General features: G+C 37.4%; 1 protein-coding gene across 1 annotated transcript in view; it reads left to right on the top strand.

Annotated features, from left to right (window-relative positions):
* The window catches only part of Tdrd12 (tudor domain containing 12), an 84735-nt gene that overhangs the window by 27997 nt on the left and 31690 nt on the right, over positions 1–25048 (top strand). Inside the window, exons 11-22 of the mRNA XM_063253393.1 lie at positions 362–442; positions 8450–8510; positions 8855–8962; positions 12068–12253; positions 18119–18275; positions 18747–18874; positions 19709–19900; positions 20024–20152; positions 21146–21260; positions 21863–22002; positions 22129–22346; positions 24591–24690. Coding sequence (XP_063109463.1) covers positions 362–442; positions 8450–8510; positions 8855–8962; positions 12068–12253; positions 18119–18275; positions 18747–18874; positions 19709–19900; positions 20024–20152; positions 21146–21260; positions 21863–22002; positions 22129–22346; positions 24591–24690 — 1615 coding nt within the window. The remainder of the gene's footprint in view (positions 1–361; positions 443–8449; positions 8511–8854; positions 8963–12067; positions 12254–18118; positions 18276–18746; positions 18875–19708; positions 19901–20023; positions 20153–21145; positions 21261–21862; positions 22003–22128; positions 22347–24590; positions 24691–25048) is intronic.

The raw sequence follows: 25048 nt of genomic DNA, 5'->3' as shown, positions 1-25048 counted from the left end.
CTTAAGAATTTGTGATGCCTGTCTCTGCTACTAAATCCAGGTCTTACCACCCTCAGCCAACAGATAAGAGGGACAGCCCAAGAAATGCTCCAGGTCCTGTCTGTGTGCAGATTTTTACTTCTGTCTCCCTTTACTCCACTCCCTGTCCAGAGTTTTGAGTTGTCAGTAGGAGACAGACTATGTGGCCAGCTCAGGGATAAGCCTTAGTCTTCACAGAAATTCTCTTAGGTAGACTAAATGATTGATTCCTCACTGCCATGTCTTAATTCCCCCCGACCCCCGAAAATAAAGGTGTTTTCAATATTGGGATAAATGGAATCACAAGTTGTAATACAGCTGTTGATTTTTTAAAAATTTCTAGTGCTTTAAGTCAGAAGCCAAGTGAGAAACCACTAAGATTAGCTGAGAAGAAAGAATACGATGAGAAGAATAGCTGTGTAAAGTAAGAACTTTTCCTTAACTTTGTTTATTGAAATAATTGTAATTATAAGCGGAAAAGATTTATCTTAACTTTGTGAGTGTGATACTGGGAATTAAATCCACATCTTTGCATTGAGATATGTCTCTAGCCCCTTTTTGTTTTGAGATAGTCTTGCTAAATTACCCAGATGGAACTCAAATTTGTGATCTTCCTGCTTCAACCTCCCAGAGTACTAGGATTAGAGGCATGCATGTGCTGCCATGCCTAGCTTATGTAGTTTATTATTAATTTCAAACTTTTCATTCCCATCAAAAAATGTATGTGAAATAAAGTCTTCCTGTAGGCTTTGAGGGTAATTTCTTCTTTTCTGTTCACCAGGGTTGATTTTTCTGTTGAACCTTTTATCCAGTATGAGTACACTGCCCCATTCTCTTGGTGAGGTAAACAATATGAAGTGAATTAGGTACAGTTGATTTTTTTTTTGAGCTATAGATTTTTTTGTGGATTGATGTTTGCTTTCTTCTCACTTTTTTGATGTTAAATGGGCCTGACTCTTGCTTTATGAGCCACAGGGTACTAGCTTCATATTTTTTAACCCACAAATGATTTTCATGTTTTTTTTATATCATATTAGTCTTCAGCAGCTTAAACAATTTTACATTCCAAGTAAGTAAGGATACTCTGGAGTAACCAGAGTGATGTAGATTTCAAGACAGCTCAGAGGTGAGTGGGTTGTGCTTATATCCATTCATTGACATGCGGTTGGAGGATGTCAACTGCACAGCTATCCAGATGCTCATTTTCCTGGAAGTCACTTTGATGCCCACCATGCTCACAGTATTCCAGGGCATGGGCCTTTCCAGGGAGTTCATAGCACAGGGTAGGGAAGGCATGGCTATTTGTGCACCTCGTTTGACATTCACCTCCCAGAGCACCCCTTCACTCAGTTTTGCTACTCTAAGTGGTTCTTTGCCTTGGAACAAAAGGCCTTTCATTGTTTATGCTGCTCATTAAAAAAAATTATAACATGGCAACTTATACCTAATGTATTCTCTTCCCTTTTACTTCTGAATTAGAAAGCTCTATCTTATCTACTGTTCTGCTGAAAGCCTTTGATGTGGAACCTATTGATGAAAGTACATGGGTTATTCCATCTATCTGCTGTGAGCTGAGAAAACCTTGAAGTAATTCAAGATTAAGCAGCAAAGGGCAAAGGAGGCAGTGCATTTCCTAGAAACCCAAGGGCAACTTGGTGACAGTGCAATCTGTCTCTGGCCAGCCTGTGGTGCTATTATCAGCACACTGTGCCCATAGCCTGAGAAAATGAGTAGCTGTTATTTCTGACCAGTATTAAAGGCAATCTGGAGAAAAGACATCTTTTCTTCAGAGATGGCCCATTGCAGGCATCATATAGCAGGTACAAGCAAAGCATATGGTGGATATTCAGGTTTTTAAAATATTATTACAGTAAAGGACACATTGCCCTTATTCCCCCGCACAGTGCTTCCTCTGTTTGAACACACTTTTCCCATCATTCTTGCCACTTTCTGAAGCAGTGCTGCAAGTTCTTTTTCATGGTGTCCTTAGTTACATTGCTGTGGCTGCCTCAGTGTGCTGAATTCATTCAAAACATTTGCCTTTCATGGTCATTTTGTCTTTATGGAAGGACCAAAAGTTGCACAGCATCAGAAGAGATGCCATCTTGTTTTTACAAGACACTTTTTTGTTGGATGGCACTTGATAGTGGCATTCACCGTATTTTTTATCAAACTTCATAGAGACACTTAGGAAAGAAGACTTAGAACTGCTTCAGAAAGTGTCAAGAATGATGGGATAAGTATGTTTAAAGAAAGGGAAAGAATTTTGTGGGATATTCAAAGCAATATGTGTTACTGTAATTTTTAAAAATTTAACTTTTACCATATATTTTGATCACTCCTGTAGTGTAGTATGTGATAACAATGACATTAATCATGCTAGGGAGGGGTACATAGTGACTTTGGAATTTCTCTATAAGTCTTGCCTTGCTTTAAAAGGCTACCCTGAAGACTAGGCACACCCCACACCACCAGCCCCCACTGTGCCCAACCTCCTCTGAAACCTCAGGTTTTTTCATGTACAATTAAGATTGCTCACGCTGTAAGGATCTGCAGCCAGTTCTGTTTCTTCCTTGTCCTTCACTGATTTATGTCCTTCACTGAACTCATTTATAATACTTCAGATTGTAGTAAATTCAGGAAAAGATCATCTCATTATTTGATAATATTTCCCATTCTGGAATTGCATATTGCTTTCGCCTTTGGAATCCTAGATCTTGACTTAGCAAGAGAGAGTCAAGGTCTACATTCACAGTTCAGGGGCCCACACAGCAAATTTCTCTTTGGGGATCCAAAAGAGACTTCTCTGTTCCTCTGAGATATTCTGGAGATGACTTAACAACTTAGATTGAAATTTAATTTCTAATCTATTGCAATTTTGAGGAGTTTCCATTCCTTTTCTCGGTGGCAGCTCCCTGAAGCATTATTTTGAAGACTATTTTGTTCTGGGGAAGAATATTTTTATAGTTAGGATATCTCATCTGGGTATAGGAACATGCTGTTGGTGGCCTGCTTGCTCCCTTTTTGTCATCTATTATGGTTTATATCTACATTTTCCTCAAAGGTCTCATAAGTGAGACTTGGAAGGTGATTGAACTACAGGTTCTCATAACTAACTTGCTGTTAGGAGATGGGGTCTGGTTGACCTGGGACGTGACCTGGAAGGGTATATCTCCCTCTTAATTCCTCCCTTTGCTTTGTGTTTTTTGGCCTCCATACCAGTGAGCAGCTTTCCTCTGCCCAGGTCTTTCCACCATGTTTCAAAGCGTGCAAGAGCTGGAACTTCTGAAGCATGAGCAAAAATAAACCTTTCTTTTTAGTTTCAAGTGTCAAATATTTTGTCACAGTGACAAGGAAAATGACTAAGATATCTTCAATGATATTTTTAAAAGGTGAGAGATTCATACGATCTGAAGAGAAACCATAGTATCATCAATAATATTTAATATAACCTTGTAGCTTTCTTTGTAGTTCTTTACCTTCATGTATGCTAATACCTGTTATATGTATTCTTTTTTCTTCACTTGTCTTTCTGTAAACATCTCAGCATTTCCCTACTTTGTAGCATTCACTTATTTAAGATGGGAAGTTCCTCTAAATACACATATTCTTCATATGTGACACAGTCTCCTTCTGTGTCACAGTTAGGGTTCTGGTGCCTTCCTAACACTAACACCCATGCTGAATGCTGTATAAGTAGGCAGTTGGGTTTTGGTGACTGACAGTTGTTCTTGGCCAGAACTGCTCTGTCAAAGGTGACTGTGGACAGACTCAGCTCTGTTCACTCTCCTCCTTCCTACTCTGAAGTCATATCACATGTGGCTTCTCCAATGATCACACTGTCCCTGTGTCAGATTCTAGTGAGCTGCATGGTCAGTGTCAACAGGCTGAGCCATGCAATGATGTGCAATGATGTGGCTGCTTTCCTGTTCTGTCACAGCTGCTTGGCTTTATTAAACATTATTGTCTACTATTTTTTTACGTATCTTCATTAATTCATTTTGAGAATATCTTTGTATTGTCTAAACCAAAATATTTTTTCTTACATCTCTTGAGACCTCCACCTGGTGTGACCTGTGCTGAGTTGTCCTGTGTCCATCGTAACCAATATCTTCATATTTCTGGTATCATTCCTGAATTGAGAACTTCTTTCTGAATCTTCATCTTCATACTTGGTTTACTCCTTGTATGGAGGAGAACATCTTCCATTACTTTCCTGAGAAAGGGACACATAAATGAAAACATTTTTGAGACTGCAAAAATACTTTTAGACTGTCTTCACTTGATTCACATTTTGGGTATCAATTTTTGAAGGTACTTCTACCTTCTACGGTCCAGGGTTAGTTCTACTCCTTTCTCATTCCTTACTATTATTTTTCAGTCCAGAATATTTATGGGAATAACTTACCAAGGGCTGGCCTATACTGTTGTGGATAGCAAGGCAGAAGATATTGTGTCTGTATTGAGGGGTTTATGGAATTTACATAAGTTTCAAGAAGCAAGCTTTGTGCATGAGTTGTGCTAAGGAGTTGCCCATAATGACAGATGTATGCTCAGCCTGTGTCTCCTTTCCCAAACCAGCCCATATCCCTAGCTGCTCAGAGAGGGGCCATTATCTACCCATTTGTAACAGCTATAAACTGGGTCTTTTAGACACCATCGCATTGCCTCTCAGCAATGACAAATAGTAGGGTTCTCTATCGAGATGAATTTAGAGCTGGGAGGTGTGGCTGTCATCTGACCTGATTTTCTTTTTCATTTTTTTAAAGGTCCTTTTTTAAGAGATACTTTTGTGATACATAAGGAATACATTCACTGTAGGGAGCTAGAACATACACATAGTACAGCATAGGCCTTTTTATTTCTACTTCCTCTCTCCTTTCTCCCTTCTCATTTCTCCTCTCTGGCTACATCCTTAGTTCACCTCTTATCTGCTAAAGATCTGCCTCCCTGTTTGTTATTACATATATTTTGTTTGGGTTTCTCATGTAAGAAAAGCCATGTGGTATTTAATGTTGTGGGTCTGATTTATTTCACTTAGCATTATGATCACAAGGTGTATCCACTTTCCTAGAAATGGCTCAAATTTATCCTTCTTTTTGGTGGAGTAATACTCGTGTGTGTGTGTGTGTGTGTGTGTGTGTGTGTGTGTGCATTTTGATGGATATGTGGGCTACTTCCTTCCAAGAATTAGCTATTGTGAGTTGTGATGCTATAAATGTTGGCATTTATGTATTCCTATACTATGCCTTTTATTCTTTTAGTAGGAGACCCAGAGGAGGAATAGTGGAGTCAACTAGAATCTCTATTTTTAGTTTTTTATGGAATCTCCATAGTGATTGCCTTTGCGGTTGTACTAATTTACATTCCCACTATTAGTGTAGAAGGGTTCTTTTTTCCTCACAACCTCACCAACTTCTTGTATTTTGAGTTCATGACTATTGCCATTTTTTTTAGAGTACAGTAGAATCTAAGTGTTGTTTTGATGTGCATCTCAGCCAAAGATGCTGACATTTTTTCAAGTACTTTTTGGTCATGTGTACTTCCAAGAAGTGTCTGTTTGTTTTAGTTGCTCATTTTTTTTTATTGAGTTTTTATTTGGGCAGGAGAGATCTTATTTTGTGGTGCTGAGGATTAAGCCCAGGGCCTTCACACTGAGCTACATACCTACTGTGTGTGTGTGTGTGTGTGTGTGTGTGTGTGTGTGTGTGTGTGTTTTAAATAGTGTCTTCCTAAGTTGCTCAGGCTTGCTTCAGACTTGATTCTCCTGCCTCAGCCTTGTGAATCGTATTACAGATGTGTACCTCCATGCCTGGCTCCACTCTGTGATTTTGCTTTACTTTTTAAAAAAATAGTGTTCTATGCTTGTTTCATATGGGTAATTTTTTTTTCTCCCAATTCTCCAAGGATGAGGTACTAATAATTTGGCGGAAAGCTTTCTTTTTGTGATGTTTCCATTTCTTACAAGTTGAATTACTCTGTTTTTGTTTGTGGTGTTTGTGAGGCCTTCTTCAGAAGCTTTTTGACTGACTGTTCACCTGTAATATGGGGGCCTAATGTACCAATGAAGGACTAGGTCTACACTGGTGTATTGACTGAGAGTCAGTCTGTGAAAGGAACTGCTGTTAATAGGGTATCTTTGAACTCAGATTCTGGTCTTTTGCCTTAGGTGGATCAGACTCCCCAGAGAGGCTTCTGCTAGCCCTTGCCCCTGAGTGAAGACTTCCTTTGTAGGTGGTCCTAGGTACAGAAAGGCAGAAGCCAGCTGTGGTCTTAGTATTCACAAGATGCCTATGGATCCCCATTTCAGTGTAGTTCCTCTGTCAGGGCTGTGTCTCTAGTGCCTCAATCCTGAGAGCTCAGCTTTTATCTTCTCCAGAGCGTCACTTTTCTAGTCTTCCCCTCGGATGGGAGTTGGTAGCAGTCTAAACTGATGCATTGGGGATCTGGGAGTTACCCCTGTATTTTAACCCATATGTTACTACCATTGCTGGAGAGACTTGATCATCATTTCCACACTTTCTGAAGATTGCTCTGTGCAAGCAGGGCTAGGCCTTGCCTGGATGGCTCAGACTGAGCTGTTGCAGTTCTGCTGAGTCACTTACCATTGATCCATCTGTTCTAAACTATGATTACAGCTAGCTGTGGTGGTACATGCCTATAATCCTAGAAGGCTGAGGCAGGAGGATTGCTGTGAGTTCAAGGCCAGCCTGAACTGCAAAGTGAGACCCTATCTCAAAAAAATTATGTGTGTGTCTGTATATATAAATACATACATACACAGATATTGTCTCCTCTGTCTTTTCCTTCTTTGTGATTAAAAATAATCTATGGAGATATGATTTATCATCCATAAAATTTACCCCTTTAAAATGTACAATTCAGTGGTTTTTAGAATGTCTTCAGGCTTGTGAAACCCATCAGCGTTGTCTTAATTTCAAAACATTTCATCACCTCCCCTGAAAAGTGTTTATACACTAGGACTCACTCACCACTTCCCACTCTTCCCCATTTTCTGATAACCACTAGTTTATCTCTTCTATTATTAAGGATTTCCCTGTTCTGGACATTATATATAGACAGAACCATACATTATGTGGTCTTTGTGACTGGCTTCTTTCATTTAACAAAACTTCAAAATTTATCTGTCTTCCACACAAATGATTATTCATTCCTTTTTATGGCTAATATCCCATTGTGTGGATCTGGCACATTTTATTTATTTATTCTTTAGTTGATAAACATTTTGATCTTGCTGTTTTAGTGTTAAAAATTCCATTTATAGGGATGGGGTTTTGGAGAACAGTGCAAGTTGACTTGGATATTTAATCCACCATCTATCACCCTAAGCACTGAAAGTGGTTTGTGAATTTTCTGTTGCTTTTGGCGGACCATATTCAAACAGGTCCTGAAAATGAGGTGTGGTGGATAAAAAGAAAATGAGAGAGAGAAAGTTATGGGATGTTGGGGGGCCATGCAACAGCCTCTAAGACTGAAGCCCTGATTACAGTTTTCTCTGGCTTTTTATTAGAGTCTTTTCTTTACAAAGAACAATAGCAGATATCAGAAAGGTAAAGTTTAGATAAATGGTGACTTAATTGTTTATCCCAGGGACCATCTCTATATAGGACCTTTGTGTTTACTGTTCTTTTGAACACATTTTAATAGGTATTTCATGCTGTCCCAGCAGCATTCTACTGAGTCTCAAGGTTCTGTATTCATTAACTTAAACACAATGCATTTGTAAGACTTCCTGCAGAGCAAATAATCGTATGGCCTAGTATAGCACAAAGCACCCTGGGGTGACCAAAGATTAACCTAGTTTAAGTTAATCTGTGACCCACACTTACTTATATTGACATTGGGTATGAGTGAGCAGAACTGGTAGGGGACAAGTCACATCTAGTTTTTGCAGGATTTCTTTATTTTGAGGGTTTTGTTTTTTCAGTACCAGAGGTGAAACTTTGATCCTTGCACACATGCTTTACCGCTAAGCCATAGTTCAAGCTCTTTCTTTGAATTTTATGTTGAGCCTGAGTCTTCCTAAGTCACCTGGTTTTGAACTTGGCCCTATCACAGCCTCTTGAATAGTATTACAAGTATGTGCCGTCATATTCAACTATTGAGTCTTGTTTTGTCATCTATAAAATAAAGCTAATGAAGTAGACCAAATTCAGTGATCTCTAAGCTTGGCTGAGCCTCCTTTTACTATTTTGCAGGACATGGATGCAGCCCAGACATAGGCCTAGACTTAGGAACACAAAATTGATCTGGCCAACATGACCTTCATTTCCTAATAAACCAAGAAAAACAGAACACAGTTCTGTGATAGCTATACCATGAGACCTGTGTCAAGAGGGAGAATTGAATTAATAGTTCAATTGAGGAAATATACTTTTATCTTGAAATTATTCTTTTAACAATTTTACAGATTACTGCAATTTTTAAACCCTGATCCTTTGAGAGTTGATGGAATCTCTGATCTGCAGCAGGTATTACAAGCCTTACAAAAAGTTAAATAGTTAAGTTAAATAGAAAACTCTTTATTCTTAAAAATCTTTCTTCCTTCTGCCAGTCTTGTGATTATAAGAGAAGCTCCTTAGGTGGAGAGCTTTGCCTAAAAACATCTTTGAAAAATTATCTATTGACTTACTGTATCAAAGAAATATTTTTATTTGGTTAGATGATTTTTTCATTTTGGTAGTTTTGGTGTTTCTCAGGAACCATATATACCTAGGTTTTCACCTGGAAATTTTGTATTTTCTTCTGTGTAAAGTTCTTGGTACTTTGTGCTAATGGCTTATAGCAGATACTACCTAATGTCTGTATCACTTAGTTGCAGAAGCTGAAGTCAGGCACGCAGCAGCCTGTCATGGTCCTCCGGAACAAGATTGAGCCTTGCCTGACCATTGACAGTTCACCACTGTCTGAAAACCTGAAAAAGGTGACCATGCTCTTAAAACCAAACTTATGAAGAAATACTGACCTAACACAGCAGAATATGTATGTGTGAGTGAGTGAGTCCAGTGATCATGTGTAATAGGCAAGTGCTCTACCACTTAGCCATATTTTCAGCCTATAGTTTTCTTGTAAACAGTTCTAAGGTTGTGTTGTATAGTTTCTTTGCTTTTGAAAAGACTCTCTTAAGCTTTTGTTACTACTTTCTTTATTATCAAGTACAGTTAACATCTTATAAATACATAATTCTTTTGTGAAGAGGCCATTATATAATTGTATACCCTCTTCTAAAATAAGTTTTCAAGTGTGCCTTTGAAAAGGGGCCTCAGAAGATGCAGCAAGTTGCCAGGGCAATTATAATTCTTAGTCATTCTTTTCAAAATTACTTCATAGATCTTTGGTTTCATTTGATAAATTGATCATACATCAGATCTGTTTCCTTCCAGGTTAGAAAAAGGTTAAAATTTTTTTTAAAGGTAGGAAGATAGGGGGCTGGGGATTTAGCTCAGCGGCATAAGCACCTGCCTTGCAAGCAGGCGGTCGTGAGTTTGATCCCCGGTACTGATTAAAAAAAAAAAAGTTAAAGATAGGAAGATAAAAACCACAAGAATGAATAAAATGACCAAAGTTTTCAGGAGCAAGATTTCTACAGATGTTCAGAAGATGGAACACAGCAGCCATTGCACTGTTCTACATGTTCTACAGAAGATGATTAGAGGATTTCCTGGAAAAGTTGATGGCCCTAGAGGAATAACCTTGAAGGATGCTGTTGATGGTTTAATTATGAAATGTCCCCCAAAGGTGCCTGTAACTGAGGTCTTAGTGTACTGTGCAGCAGTGTTTAGGAGTAGGCCCTAGAGAGGTGACTGGGCTCCAGCAGTGAGGTCATCATTTGATGGTATTATTGGGATGTGATGGAAACAGGAGGGTGGGACCTAGTTAGGGCAGTAAATCATTGAGGTGTGACCTTGAGAAATAGCCCTGGTCCCAGGCCCTTCCTCTCTGGCTCTTTCCTTTTTTGTCTATTGCCTGGCTACCATGAGAAGAACACTTTGGCTATACCATGCCCTTCCACCATGATGTTCCATCTTACCTCAATGCTGCAGCAGTGGAACCAGCCAATTATAGACTGAAACCTCTGAAACTGTGAGCTAAAAAGAATCTTTCCTCTTTTAAATAATTTTCTCAGGAATTTGATTACAGTGACAAAAAGCTGACTAATACAGATACTATTTAAAATTCACCAGGCTTGGTGCTTGTGTTTCAGCAGTGATGTGACATTTATACAGTTGGCAGGATTTACCTGTCCACAGAGCTTATAGTCAGGTTTTAGTGTTTTTCTTCTCTAGTAGGAACAGACATCAGGAATCATAGACATTCAAAGAAAGACTTCGCATTAAACAAAACAAAACAAAAACAAAAAACTGATAGGCATAGTGGCATGTACCTGTAACCCCAGCATATAAGAAGCTGAGATAGGAGGATTGCCATAAGTTTGAGGCCAGCTTGGACCACATAGTGAGTTTAAGTTCAGCCTGTATTACATAGGGAGACCCTGTCTCAAAAGTGAATGAATAAATGAGACCAGAACAAACACTGAAGGAAATAAACAATGTAGGAATAAAAGAAAATGTTAGAAAATAAGTATTTCCAGGTACAATGGCATGTGCCGATAGTCCCAGATTCTTCAGAGGCTGAGGCAGGAAGATTGCAAGTTTAAGCCTACTTAGTGCTTAGTTTAGTGACTTAGAATCTTTCTCAAAAAATAAAAAGGACCATGGATATATCTCAATATGAAGCTCCTGTGTTTAATCTGTAGTACTGTCAAAAACAGAAAAAGCCCAATGATAAGAGGAAGTACTCCATTCATTTATCAATAACAATTATAAGCCAGATGTGGTTGTGCATGCCTTTAATCTCACCCCTCAGGAGGTTGAGGAGGAAGATAACTGAGTTTGAGACCAGCCTGGGCTACACAAGCATGTTCAAAGCCAGCCTGCACTACATAATGAGAGCCAGTCTTTTAAAAAACATCCCAAATCTGATAACAATTACAAAGTACTACTATAAAGAAAAGAAACAAAAGAAATTAAAAATATTTATAGAAATTTTAAACAATAAATGGCAGATTTGAGATATAAAATAGAAAACAATAAAAGCAGAGAGATGGGGAAAAATGAATTTGATGCTCCATTTGAGATTCAATATCTGAAGAAGGAATATGTAGAAAGACTTAAGGGAAATGATAGATGATTCTCTAGCGAATGTATTTTCTGGACCTAATGGACACATCAGAATCTACACCTGTAGTCACATAACTGATGTACAGATATTATATGCGTGGCTGTGAGGCATCTAATCTCAGAACTGTGGAGACCATGGAAGCTTCTGGAGGAAGAGACAATCTCATACATGAGTCTGGAAGCCAACATGTTGCTGTCAGACTTCTTTTCAGCAACATCTGAGCAGTGTGGACTTTAGCACTCTGATGAGGGGCTATTTTAGCTTTCAGGTTGACACAGAACAGTGAGGTGTGAGAATGATATTTTTACATAAGCAGGGTCTCAAAAGACCTCTCTTATCCCCTTTGTGAAGAAGCTACAGAAGTATCTTCCCCACTAAACAGAGTGTACTAAGAAAGAAGACTACAGAAATTGCAGACAGAGTAAACTCCTGGGTCAACAGTGGAGAAAAAGCCATCCCGTTCCACTCTGTGGAGAAGGATGTATAGAGATAGTGGTGGTTGGAGAACTCTGTTGGAACATTGGGTTTTAGTGATAGTATCAGAAAGATAGGCAAGTAGAAGCATGTTTTTAACAAAGCTTTACAAGTGAGGCTGTTGAATTGGCAGAATAGTAGAATAGTCATAGCTTTAGTCATCTCATTAATGGATTACGTATTGGACCCTTTTATTTTGGGCCCCATAAAAACGGAGTCATAAAATAGGAGATGGTGTGGAGAATAGTTTCCTGGGACTTAACAGATTCTGTCCTGAAACCTCTTTGCTTGTAGTTGGAGTAAAGGGAGAATTGAGTGGAGTTTTTGTCTTGTCTACTTTATAATTTTTGTTTGTTGATTTATTTTTTTGTAGGCTCTTCAGAGAAAGAAGTACCCAGGACCCAGCTACACTGAATCTTACTCTTGGCCTCCCATAGCACGTGGCTGTGATGTGGTTATCATTTCTCACTGTGGAAATGACCCTTTGTTGTACCTCCCACCATTGCTTACCATGTTACAAATGGGGGGCTGCTATAAGTCATTACCAAGTAGAAATGGAGTAAGTTGACAGTTTTATGTCTCAACAAGATGGATTATTTATTTCAAAATTGTATACCTATATGTTGATAAATTCAGGTTATATGACTCAATTTGCTTTCCAGACTGCCAGACAAAAACTGTCCTATGATAGTGTTAGCCTTTCTCTTCTGGTCACTAGTTTTACCCTGAGTCTCAGTTGTAGGCCATTGACTGGGTAGAAGAGTTCTGGTGTTTAAAAATGAACATAGAGTTTATAAAGTGATCTCACTGACCTTAATTCCTGTAACTGTCATGATAACCATGTAAAATAGGCATGTATGGTTCTTTTCATTTTATTTTTTTGTAGTGGGAATTGAACTCACGATCTTGTGCTTGACAGGCAGGCACTGTGGTGCTGAGCCATATCCCCATTCCCTTCTCCCCATTTGAAACATGGGAAAATTCAGTTCATAAAAATCTATTGGGATAAATTTTTAACAGTTTGACAACTTATTTTTTATTTTAAAGGGAAAAAGCAATAACTGACAGAGACTTTTCATAGTAAGGTAATAGGAAATTAACAACGGTTAATATATTGAGTATTGTTATTTTCAAAGTAGTTGCTCAGATTACAAGATATAAGCATGCAAAATTGATCAAGCAATGTAAACAAAGCATTCTTTTCAATGAACTAAAAAATTAGTATAATTATCTTAGCTATCTTGTGTATATATATATATTTTTTTTTCTTTTCCCTTTTCTCCTTTCCCACATTCCAGTAGTTCTTTCCTTTTGAACAGTTTCTTTCCCTCTTATGATATCTTTTGTAGATTTTGGATCTTATTTACTCTTTCAATTTCTTGCACTAGTAAGACAATACAATGTTTATACATGTGAGTCTGATTTGTTTCACTTATTAGTATAGTCTCTAGTTGCATCTACTTACCTAAAAAAAGCCTCAAGTTTATACCTGTTTATAACTGAGTAGTATTCCATTATATAAAAATACTGCATCTTTTTTATCTATTTCTCGGTTGATGAACATCTGGGTTGTTTCCGAGATTTAATTTTTACAAATTGTGCTGCTATAAACATGGGTGTGCATATATCACTGTAGTATGATGTTTTTAATTCTTCTGGGAAGATACTCGAAGGAAAATACTTGGTTAGAATGGGACCTCTGATCCTAGTTTTTTGAGGAATCTTCACAGTGATTTTCACAGTGGTTGCACCAGTCCATATTCCCACCAACAATGGAAAGGGATTCCTTTTTCCCCACAGCCTTTTCAGCATTTGTTGTTGGTTGATTTCTTGATGATAGCCATTCTTTCTGGAAATGGAATCTCAATGTTTTAATTTGTATTTCTCAAATGACCAATGATGTTGAACATTTTTTTCTTGTATTTATTTGCCATTTACATTTCTCCATTTGAAAAGTACGTATTTGTCTGACATGTCCATTTCTGGATTGGATCTTTGAATTGAGGGACCTGATTGTTTTCAATTCGTTATATGTTCTTGATAGAAGTCATTTGTCTGGAGGACAGTTGGCTGAAATTTTTTCCCAACCTGTGGTATTTCTTTTCACTTTGTTGGTGATTTTTCTTGATGTTCAAAACCTTTTTATTAAGATGAGATCTCAGTTATTGATTCTTTGAAAGTACTTCATGTGCAGTTTGGTTTTTGTTCATGAACTCTCTGCCTGCCCATATGTCTTTAAGATTTCCATCTACTTTTGTCCAGTAGGTTTAGTGTTTCTTTTTTAATGTTTATATCTTTGATCCATTTTGATTTGAGTGCATGTTGATAGACATGGATCTAGTTTTAGTCTTTGGCATGTGGAAAGTCAGTTTTGCAGCACCATTTATTAAAGAGGTTTTCTTTCAGTGAACATATTGGCTGCATTGTCAAAGATAATGTGGCTAAAAACAAAAGAAAAGATGGCTGAGTTTGTTTGTAGTCATGTCCGTATCTTTTAATCTGTTCCACTGATCATCAGGTCTGTTTTTTGCCAGTACCATGCTGATTTTATCATAATAGTTCTGTAGTATAATTCCAAGTCAGAGATTGTGATGCCTCTTGCCTTGTCTTTGCTGCCCAGGATTGCTTTTGCTATTCTAGGTCATGGATTTCTTCAGTTTTCTTTGTCACAGAAGTATCTTATTTCTCCATTAATTTTGAAAGATAGTTTTTTGCAGGGTATATCAATCTGGGTTGAAAATTGTTTTCTTTGAGGATTTGAAATACTTCACTCCAAACTCTTCTTGACTTGAGCGTTTGTGTTGAGAAGTCTGTGGGACTTACCTTTATAGGTGATTTGTTTCTTATTCCAGCAGCATTTTTTTCAGGCTGCCTTTAACCTCACTTTGTAGCCCTAGCTCATCTCAAACTTGCAGTGATCCTCCAGCCTCTCAAGTGCTGGGATTATAGGCATGTGCCACCGTGTTTGGCTTAACAGCTTTTAATATTTTGATCTTGTGCTGAATTTCTGGGCTATTGATTATTGTATGTCTGGGTATAGATTTATTTTGGTTAAGGCTAATTGGAGTTCTATATGGCTCACTTACTTATATGTCAGATTCTTTTCCCATGCTTGGAAAATTTCATGCATTCTATTTCTTTCCTATATTAACCATTCACAGTTTCTATCCTCTTCCTATCAGCTATTTTTTAAAATCTATCTCTGCTCTAGATTCGCTGAGCAATTCCTTTAAAAATGTTGATATTTCTTTTTTTTTAACCTAGGATTGTTTCTGATCTGATTTCCTCTATAGCCTCATCAATTTGTTTCTTTACTTAGGTTGCTATTATTTTCTTCTATTACTTGTGCAGATAGTCATTTGTGTTGACTGCTGCTTTTTCATTGACACCAATTATTCTTATATTATTTTTGAATTGTTGTTTCCTGATCTTTTGTTATTTTCAAGAGATCTTTCCTTTCAGATTGCTAGCCACAATTATATCTTCAAAGTCTGAAAGTCTGTCTTCAGTTTCGTTCCAGTGGTTTTGCCAGCTTTCAGTGGAATTCTTAACTTCCTGGATGACTGTTTGAATCTGCTTCACGCATCCTATTTCTTTCCTATATTGATCATTCAGTTTCCATCCTCTTTCCATCATCATCTATTTTTTTTATCTATCTCTGCTCTAGATTTGCTAAACAATTCCTTTGTAAATGTTGACATTTCTTTTTTTACCTGAGAGTTTATTTCTGATCTGATTTCCTCTATAGCTGCATGGATTTGTTTCTTAGGTTGCTATCATTTCAAAAACTTCAGGTATTTGTCTTCCAATAGTTTCTATGTATCCTGGACTTGTTATGGGTGGGCTGGAGGTCCGCAATTGCATTTTACTTTAGTCTTATCATTTTCTATTGCAAAAAATTTTTTATTTTGTTTTATGCAATGATCCTTATGAATTTTTGTAATAGGTAGCTATATTACTAGTATCAGGACCTTTCTAGGAAAAGTCTGTTATTCAGGGATTTCTTCTGTATGTAAGAAATTCTTGGCTTGTGCCTGTCCCAAGATCCCAACTTCCCAGTTAATCAAGAGTGGGATGTTGCTATCTGTTTGGCTTCATCCCTGGTTCTTTGGTATAGGGCTGTGGTGGGATTGTTACCCTAGAGCTTCCCAGTATTGTTACAGACGGGAGAACAACTGATGATAACAGATATGACTTCCTTTAAAGTAGTAATAACAATAACATCAAATACAGTTTATTAATTTCATAATTTAGACCATAGGAACAAACTCTGGAACTATAAAACAATCGATTGTATATTTGGAGTTTGTATGCAAAATATTTCTCCTTGACAGAGTGGTTTTACCCTGTGTGGGGAAATTTAGGGAAGATAGTGTATAAAACAAAGATAACTGGGAAGTATGTAGAAGCAAGGCTGGAGGGCAAAGGGAGGTCATGCAAGGTTTGGGAAACTAGAAGAGGGTAGAAAAGAATGAAGAATGTTCCAGAGATTATCTGAAGTTGGTCTCTGGGGGATGGAATTAGTTTTCCGTGGCTGGAATTCTCTGTAGACATTTAGAGAGGGGTGGAAGAAGGAAGGGAAGAGAAAGGGGAACAAAAATAGAATAAGAAAGGACAAAGAAGAGAGAAAAAAATTGAGAGAAAAGAGCTGGTTACTGAGTTCTGGCTTCTTCCCAAGCTGCTTGCAGGTACCATGATATGACAGTTTAATTCTTGACAAGAGGTTGAAGTAGGATTAAAAGTTCAGTTTTGGTTGTCTTTGTTGAATATTCTTTAAACTACTTTATAGTACCCCACAATGTTTCATAATTCTACTTTCTTCATTTGTAAGAAATCTAAAAATATCTGAGAAGATAATGGAAAGGAGCTATGGAGAATGAGGACCAGATGGTAGGGTAGTGGGTAGTGACATCTGCTTTGGCTCTCAGGAGAACTGATAAGATATAAAACCTTCACCCCAGGTCCTGGCACAAAAGATGTACTACAGATGGTTCATTCATGCATCACATCAAAAGAAGAAACAGCAATAGGAAAACATGCCTAGAGTTGTAGTTAGAAAACGTTTTTCTCATTATGCTGCATCATTGATGTTTCCTTTTGGAATTTTCTCTAGTTGCTATGTATTGGTTTAATAAAACTAAATGAATGCATCTATATTCCTCAAATTTGCAGGTGACCAAATTAGCAGGTGCTAATGAGATGCAAGTTGCGTGAAGGTAGAATCCTGGGTGAGCTGAGGGAAGAATGCCAGGCTTTGCCCCTCATGTCTCCCTGACCGACTCCGTTACTCCATGGGCAGCCTGCGTTCAGACCTGTGCCCGGCAGCTGGCACTCACTGGAACTGCCTGAAGGAAAGAAGAGATTAGGCTTATGTTCAGTTAATAGAAAGCATGTGTTCTTGAGGGTATCTGGCATGCAGTGCTCCTTCAGCAGAATCAATAAGCTAGTAGAAGGCAGAGTTAAGAAGGTAATTTCCTAAAGTAGAGAGGCGTTAGCCTTTTAGGGCCCCTTTTGGGAGACAGTGAGTTGATTGTCATGCCTAGGAATGGGATATCTAGACTCAGGTTCAAATCCTGTCGTTACCTTGTGTTAGCTGTGTAGCCCTGGGCAACTGATTTCACCTCTCTGTGCTTCAGACTCCTAATTTATGAAATGGGCCTTACCCTGTAAAGAGTATTTTATAAATTAAACGACTTAATATTTGTAAGGAACTTAGTTTAAGTCCTAGAAAAACCTAGCTATGTGTCTAAATCAACTTTTCCACTTACATAATAGTAAGAAAAATTTAACATAGTGCTTTTCCCATACAAGGAGCTATCCTAGAAGTTTAACATGTGAGGTAGATTAAAAAATAAGGTGTGTTTTTAAATTAAAAAAATGTATTACAGTAAAAGGCACATTGCCATTAATTCCCCTCAAAATACTCCTTTCTTTGAACACATTCACCCTACTGTTCTTGCCACTTTCTGAAGCAGTTCTGAAAATCCACTTTTGTATCTTGAATTGCATTGTCTTGACTGCCTTAATATCCTGAATTGATTCAAAACATTTACTTTTTATGGCCATTTTGAATTTGGGGAAGATCCAGAGGTTGCATGATGCCAGATCTGGTGGATAAGGACACACCATAACATTCCTACAAGGCTGTCTCTTTGTCAGATGGCACTTGACAGTGACATTCACCATATTTTTATCATAGCTCATAAAGACATGAAAAAGGACTTCCAAAACTGCTTCAGAAAGTGGCTGGGATGATGGGAAAGTATGTTTGAAATAAGGGGAGAGTATTGTAAGGGGAGCTGATGGCAATGTGTCTTTATAATAAGTTTTTAAGATTCAAACATTCACTGTAGTTTTCAATCACACCTCATATACTGTTTTATTCCTAACTACTGTCCAAAATTATTTGAATTTGTCTTTGCAGCCTCTTGTAATAATCGTGTGCCCAGGGTGGAAAAAGGCCCAATTAACTTTTGAATTATTGGGAGACTACAGCATGTCCTCCAGGCCTCTTCATCCTATGTTCTTAACAATTGGACTTCACAAAGATGAAGCCAAAAACATGAAGCTTCCAAGGGGGTGTAAGCATCCTTTCCTAGCTGTTTGGTTTCCCTATAGAAGGCAGCAGAACCCTGGGAGATCACAGATGATGCAGCTTGTATGATGCTGTGGCTGGTAGTCACTGGTCCAGACCTTCCTTGTCAGTTACTGATGAGTATCAGAGATGAAAATTCAGTCTGGACCTGAATCCATTTCAGCTATAAAACTATGTGATTTGGTTCATTTGTCAGTTATCCACTGACCACTCGCTGTTTGTTAGATGCTGGGCATGCAGTGTTAACTAAAACCCTCCTGCTTTCAAGGAGTACCAAACCTGGCAAGGGTCCAGGGATTGGGTCGGATGCTTGGTTGTGGAGGTGGAGGGTTGGGGGTTTCCTTGCCTACCAGAATAGAGAAACAGCTTCTAAAAAGTATATGATATCTTAGCAAAGGAATGTTGAAAATCCTTTGGAAAATATGAACTGTTCATTGCTTTTCATTTTAAAATACAGGTGATGTAATAGTCACAACACCACATAGCCTCCTGAGACTTCTTGCATACCAAAGCTTGTTATTTCTTAGAGTCTGTCACCTGGTTTTGGATGAGGTGGAAATATTATTTTCCGAAGCTAATGAACAAGTAAGCCCAACATCCATTTGAATTCACTACTGTTCAGAATATATATTTCTGAAATATATGTTAACTGCTTTTAGAAATCAAGAATGTCTCTAGAGTTGATCTCCAAAATTTTTTTTCTTTTAATTTCTTTTGATTTAGGAGAGAGAATGTTTATCTGAAATTACCTTCTCAATGTTCACATTCTCTTTGAAGAGCAAAAATTCTTTCCCAATAAGGTTAGCAGAAATATTTCATTCTTTTCTGATTACAGAAACATTTTTAAGAATTTAAGAAATAGAAAAAAACACTTGAGAAAAAATCCAGTACCTCTAATGTTACACTAAGAGGTAATCATTCTTTTGGAGTATTTTCATATTTTAAAAAAATTCCTGTGTGTGTTGGTATGGCAACTCCAGCAGGAGTCTCTGGCTCAGCTTTCTTTGCCAGGCTGCTGGTTAATCAAGTGAGATCTCATTAGAGTAGTTTGTGTTTCTTTGATTACTTAAGTTCAGCATTAATTCATATTGACCACCCTGTCTGTTTCCCTATGATTTGTTTATTTCCTTTTGATTGGTAGAACTTTTTCCTAATCGATTTTTGAAGTTTTAAATGTACTTTAATCCCTTGTTACATGTGTTATATGTATTTACCAGGATACTTTAATGCTTTAATCTTTTTTATAGTGGAATTTTATGTTGTTTATTGACTTCTAAGTATTTACTTTTAGTTGTTCCCTTATATTTTCAGAAAGGTTTTCCCCACTCTGAAAACAGAAAATATAATTTTTTTGCATTTTATACTGTCAAACCAATTCTTACACTCTTTTAAAATATAAAATTTATGCTTATTTTTTAGATGTTTGCTATATTAGATAACTTTAAGAAAAATGTTAAAATGGAAGAAAGGGAGTGTGCACCACGTCAGATCATTGCAGTTGGAGTTCACTGGAACAAACACATAGAACACCTGATGAGAGAGTTCATGAATGATCCCTATGTTGTGATCACAGCCCCGGAGGAGGCTGCTCTGTATGGGAATGTCCAGCAGGTGATGAGTGGAGGGCAGCTGATGAGTACAAGCAAGTTATCTTTATGTGTGTAACTTTGCTATGGAAAGTAAAACTGCAGCACTCTGAATATATCTCGCCTTGTGTCTATATTTCATTACCAGGTGGTGCATCTCTGCCTAGAATGTGAAAAAACCTCTACTTTACTCCAAGTTCTTGATTTCATTCCCAGTCGGGCACAGAAGACCTTGATTTTTACTTGCTCTGTAGCTGAAACAGAAGTAGTGTCTAAGGTGAGCCTACCTACCCGTGAAGAGTTTAAATGGTTAGTTTAAATTGTGACTGATTCTTCAGTGATCAGAAAATTACTAGAGTGATTGAATATGTGGCAAAGAGATACAAATCTCCCAAGTTTCACACTGGTCCAAAGAGGAAGCAGGCTGTGCCAGAAATGCTGAGAGCAGGAGGTCTGACTCTGGGGGTGGGATCAGATAGGGGCCCAGCTTTTCCCAAGAGGCAGGTTCCCAAGAAATAGTACTTGTCATTGTGGAGCATGAGAGGACTGAAATGTAGAATCGTGCACATCTTCTTTACTCTAGCTAAGAAGATTAAGAAGATAACAATAAGATACTGTCCTGAGTCAGAATAGCAAAAGAAATAAGTTAAAAACTTACCACATTTTACTGTGATTTTGCATTCATAATGCTAAATTGTAGAGTCAAAGCCAAATACAAAATAAAAAAAAATCAGTAATGCATCTTTTTTTTTTCAAGAATGACCTGGAAAGAAAATACAAATAGAATGCCCTTGTTAACAGTAGTACCATATATTTGATAAATACCTACTTATATACACTACACATATATGCATATATATGCATATATGTACACATACATATGTATTTTATTTTTCAACTTATTTTAAAAGGTAGGAAAACAGTTTTAGCAAAATTCTCATTAAGCAAGTTGCTAGATAAAACTTACAGAACTTTGGAAATATATTTAAATTTATAGTCATTTCATTCTCAAGAATTACTGGGTCCATGAGGCAATGACCTCCTAGATAATTCAGAGTCATTCACTGAGTGTGGTGGTGCATACCTGTAATCCCAAGGCTTGGGGAAGGCTGAGCCAGGAGGATCACTGAGTTCAAGGGCTGCCTGGGGTATATAATGAAACCCTGTCTCAAAACAAAACATAAAGTCATTTACATTAATAATTATTCATGATTTAGTTGGCTTCAAGTTTGTGTTTCCTACTGTGAAATTTTTTTTGTTTTATCTTCAGGTAATAGAAAGCAATTCAATATTTTGTTTGAAAATGCATAAAGAAATGACTTCTGACTTAAATAATGTTTTAGAACAGTGGAAGAAGTTAAATTCTGGCTCTCACATTGTACTAGGTAAGTGTTTCAATTTCTACTTATGTTTAGACAAGGCTAAGCTAATAGGAACCATATCTTCATTTATATATTTCCAGATTTCTCATTATTTCTCAATTTGTTAGTGATATTAATTTCATAATGAAATTAATTTCCAGTTAAAGTCACTCTAGATGCCTTCAGGGCTCTCAGGAAGCCATAGGCAGTAACTGGTAGTCTACCTGTTTTCCCTGGGGTCCTAGCTGGAGCATCACTGTGGTATATCTAAGTCTGTATGTACATAGCCCACAGAGTCTATATCTATGCACCATTGCCTCCAATGAATCATGGTCATAATATTAGAAATATAAAGCCAAAATGTAGAAAATAAGTTAAAAATATATAGGTGCCCTGGATTTGTCATAGAAAAGCATTTTTCATCCTGAAAGGGAAGCCACTTTTCTATGTAATTTAAGCATGAGGCTGTGACATTTTGGTGGGGTGGGGAGAGTTTCTTTGCATCTAAACACTAAAATGTGGGGTTAGGGGCATACAGCACTTCCCTAACAGTTATTGGGACTGATCATTAAAGTGAGTGCCAAAAGCTCCCACTCATGGGAACATGTTGGAATCATTTCCTCCAGCCTTAACTGATGACTGCATACCACTCCTGGCCATCACTGATGCCACATGTGTGATTCACTTCAGCTTCCCTTCTTCACCAAAATATTTTGGTGGACGCCTGTATTGTATGTCTGATCACTTTGGGAATTTAACTGAACAGGTTTGATCAATTTTTATTACCTTCAGTGTTTCACTGTTATTTTCTGTGCAATAACAAATTCAGACACCATAAAGGTACATTGAGACTGGTATAAATGATCACTTCCTTTGTTCACCTTGATTTAAGGGTTCTGCAGAGCAGGGAGATAAAAAACCCAAGTCTGTCTTGTTGCTGACGGAGAAAAATGCAAGCCAGGCAGTTGGTGTCCTGCGCTACTTGGAGCGAGCAGATGCCAAAATCCCATTGGAACTATTTGAGTTTACTGCAGGAGTTCTGGAAGCCAAAGAAGATAAGAAGGCCAGACGACCTCTGTGTCCATATCTTAAAGCTTTTGGATTTTGCAAGTGAGCCCATATTCTTTTTAAATTGAGATAGTACATGCAGTAAAGGACTCATAATTTTACAGCTTGATGAAGCATCATATCTGTGCATCATTGTAAACTACCAACTAGCTCTCTGGGAGCACACCAGAGATTCCTGCATTCTTCCTGATGTGCCCTATCCAGAAGTAACTAACCTCTGTCGCTGTCAATATTGATGTTTTGTTTCACCCCCCATTTTTATTAATGCATCTTAATTGTATACATTAATAGGGTTTGGCATGCTGTTTACCTACCTGTATATGGAATATACTTATATTCAGCTCTCCTTTTTTCCTACCCCACTTCTACACCTGCCTCCTGAATCACTAATCTACTTTTAAGTTCACTTTTTCCAGTGTCTGCATAGGAAAGAGAACATTAAGTACTGGTCTTTCTAGATTATTACACTCAACATAATGTCTTCCAGATCCATCCATTTTGATGGAGATATTTCATTTTTGTGTGTGGCTGAATTGTACTCAATTGTATTTGTAGGCCACATTTTCTTTATCCATTTATTTGTTGATGGGTAGGCTGATGCCATATTTTACACTTTAGCTCATTTTTTTAAACATATAGTTAAATTACAATATATCTCATGTTTCTGTCTTTTAGCCTAATACCTGTGAAATTTATCTATGTTGTATCTTTCATTTATTTTGTGGATATAACTCATTGCACGGGTATACTACAGTGTAGGTATATACTCTCCTGTTGATATCTGTAATTGTAAAATGTGAAATGTTTTGACATCTGAAACTGGTTGAGTGCTCTCATACATATGTAGTTTGAGGTATGGGGTAAGGTTTGCCATTTAGCATGGAAATCATCATTTGTTCCATTAACCTGATGGTCAGATATGTGGTCTGTTGTAAGAGTTTGTTTTGCTGCATTGTTCCATTTGTCTCTTATACTAGCACTATGCTTTAAGCATTGTAGCTTTATAATGAGTCTTGGGACCTGGCATATTAAGCTAACTTTGCCTTTGTGCGAGGTTGCTTTGGTTATCTAAAATCTTTTATCATAGAATAAATCTGTTAATTTTTCCAAAGATCCTACTGGCATTTCGATAAGAGAGACTGCATTGATGCTATAGATCAGTTGGGAGGGCCTGGATATCTGAACAGTCATGGGGGCCCTCTAGACAAGATGCCACTACTTAGTAAATATACAGGTGGTGTGAAAGTGTCTGATAACACCTACTGGATTGAATTTAAGATAGCTATTAAGATAGCTATTGATGTTAATTATTTTTCATGATGCATTAAACAGCCTATTAAAGGCAATTTTATTTATTATTTTAAATAGAATATTGTAGCCAGACATGGTGGCACATGCCTGTAACCCTACCATCTGGCTGGCTGAAGCAGGAAGATTGTGAGTTCAAAGCAGACTTAGACTGCATATCAAGTTCAAGGTCAGCCTGTACTCTATAGCAAGGCCCTGTCTAGATAGGTAGGTAGGTAGGTAAGTAGAAAGAAAGAAAGAAAGAAAGAAAGAAAGAAAGAAAAAAAGAAAAAGAAAAAGAAAGAGAAAAAGAAGAAGAAAGAAAAGAAGTACTTCATTCGCGAACTGGGTTATTTCACAATTCTGATCACAAATCAAATTGGAAGAGAACTGAATCAAATTGAATGGTTAGGTTCAGTGTTGTCCTTATGGGGAAATTTGATTTGGTTCTTGTCCAGTTCAGTTTGCAGCCAGCATTGTGGAGAGAATTGAGTTCATAAACTGAGGTATCACTGTATATATGTCAAATTAAAATTTTTGAATATTTTTAAAATTTGAATTTGAATATTAATTTTAAAGCAGGAACTTTTAACTGCTACTCCAAATTGCACAGTTTGGAGGTAACTGTTTAAAGACTGGCTAAGATATGTTCAGAGGCTAATTAGCCTGTATTCTGGATTATGATAATATGTTGCTGAGTCTTTTGAAGTTTGTTAGTTCATATAACCCTTTTCCACTTATTTGTGTATTTACATATTATTAGTGTCACCTGAAGTATTTAATGTGGTTGCTCAAGATGTTTGGAATAAACGTTCTTTAATTTCAGTTGCAGATTAAGTTTTGAAGAATGTTTCAGAATTCACATAAACTATTACTATTTTTCTTGGCTTTGAAATCTAAGGGGCTAGGAATGTCACTGTATGGTAGAGACCTTGTGTAGCATGTTTGAGGCTGCACACAACCACCACCAGCACAACAAATACAGTTTTTCTTTTTCAGAGACAAAAGAATCTGTCCTGATCGACACCAGATTAATCCAGAAATGGATATGCCAAGAAAATTATCCAACCAAGCTCTACCAGTGTTTGGATATATTAAAGTAAGTTCTGTTCAGATGCTTTTGTCCAGTGTTTAATGGTCATTTTAATAAAGTTTTTTTTTTTTTTTTGTCTGTTTTGAGACGGGTCCCACTATGCAGTTCAGGCTGGCCTTGAGCTCACTTTGTAGCCCAGGCTGGTCTTGAACTCACAACGATCCTCCCACTTCAGCCTCCCGAGTGCTGGGATTATAGGCATGAGCCACCACGCCCGGCATAAATAAAGTTTTTAAGGAGAAGAATTTTGGTACAATTTTCAGTAGTCAGTATGCTATTAATCTGGTAATAGGAGTGGGTCTTTATTAAGTGCCTTTTCTTCAGAGCTTCAGTTTATGTAATAGCAAAATCAAGTCAGGTAAAT

This window comes from Cavia porcellus, unplaced genomic scaffold, assembly GCF_034190915.1.
Source record: "Cavia porcellus strain 051 isolate PalLab524CR breed Dunkin Hartley unplaced genomic scaffold, mCavPor4.1 scaffold_7, whole genome shotgun sequence".
In the NCBI taxonomy this organism is placed as follows: Eukaryota; Metazoa; Chordata; class Mammalia; order Rodentia; family Caviidae; genus Cavia; species Cavia porcellus.
Note: the sequence above shows the minus strand (reverse complement) of the source record. Positions and strands in the feature narration are given on the sequence as shown.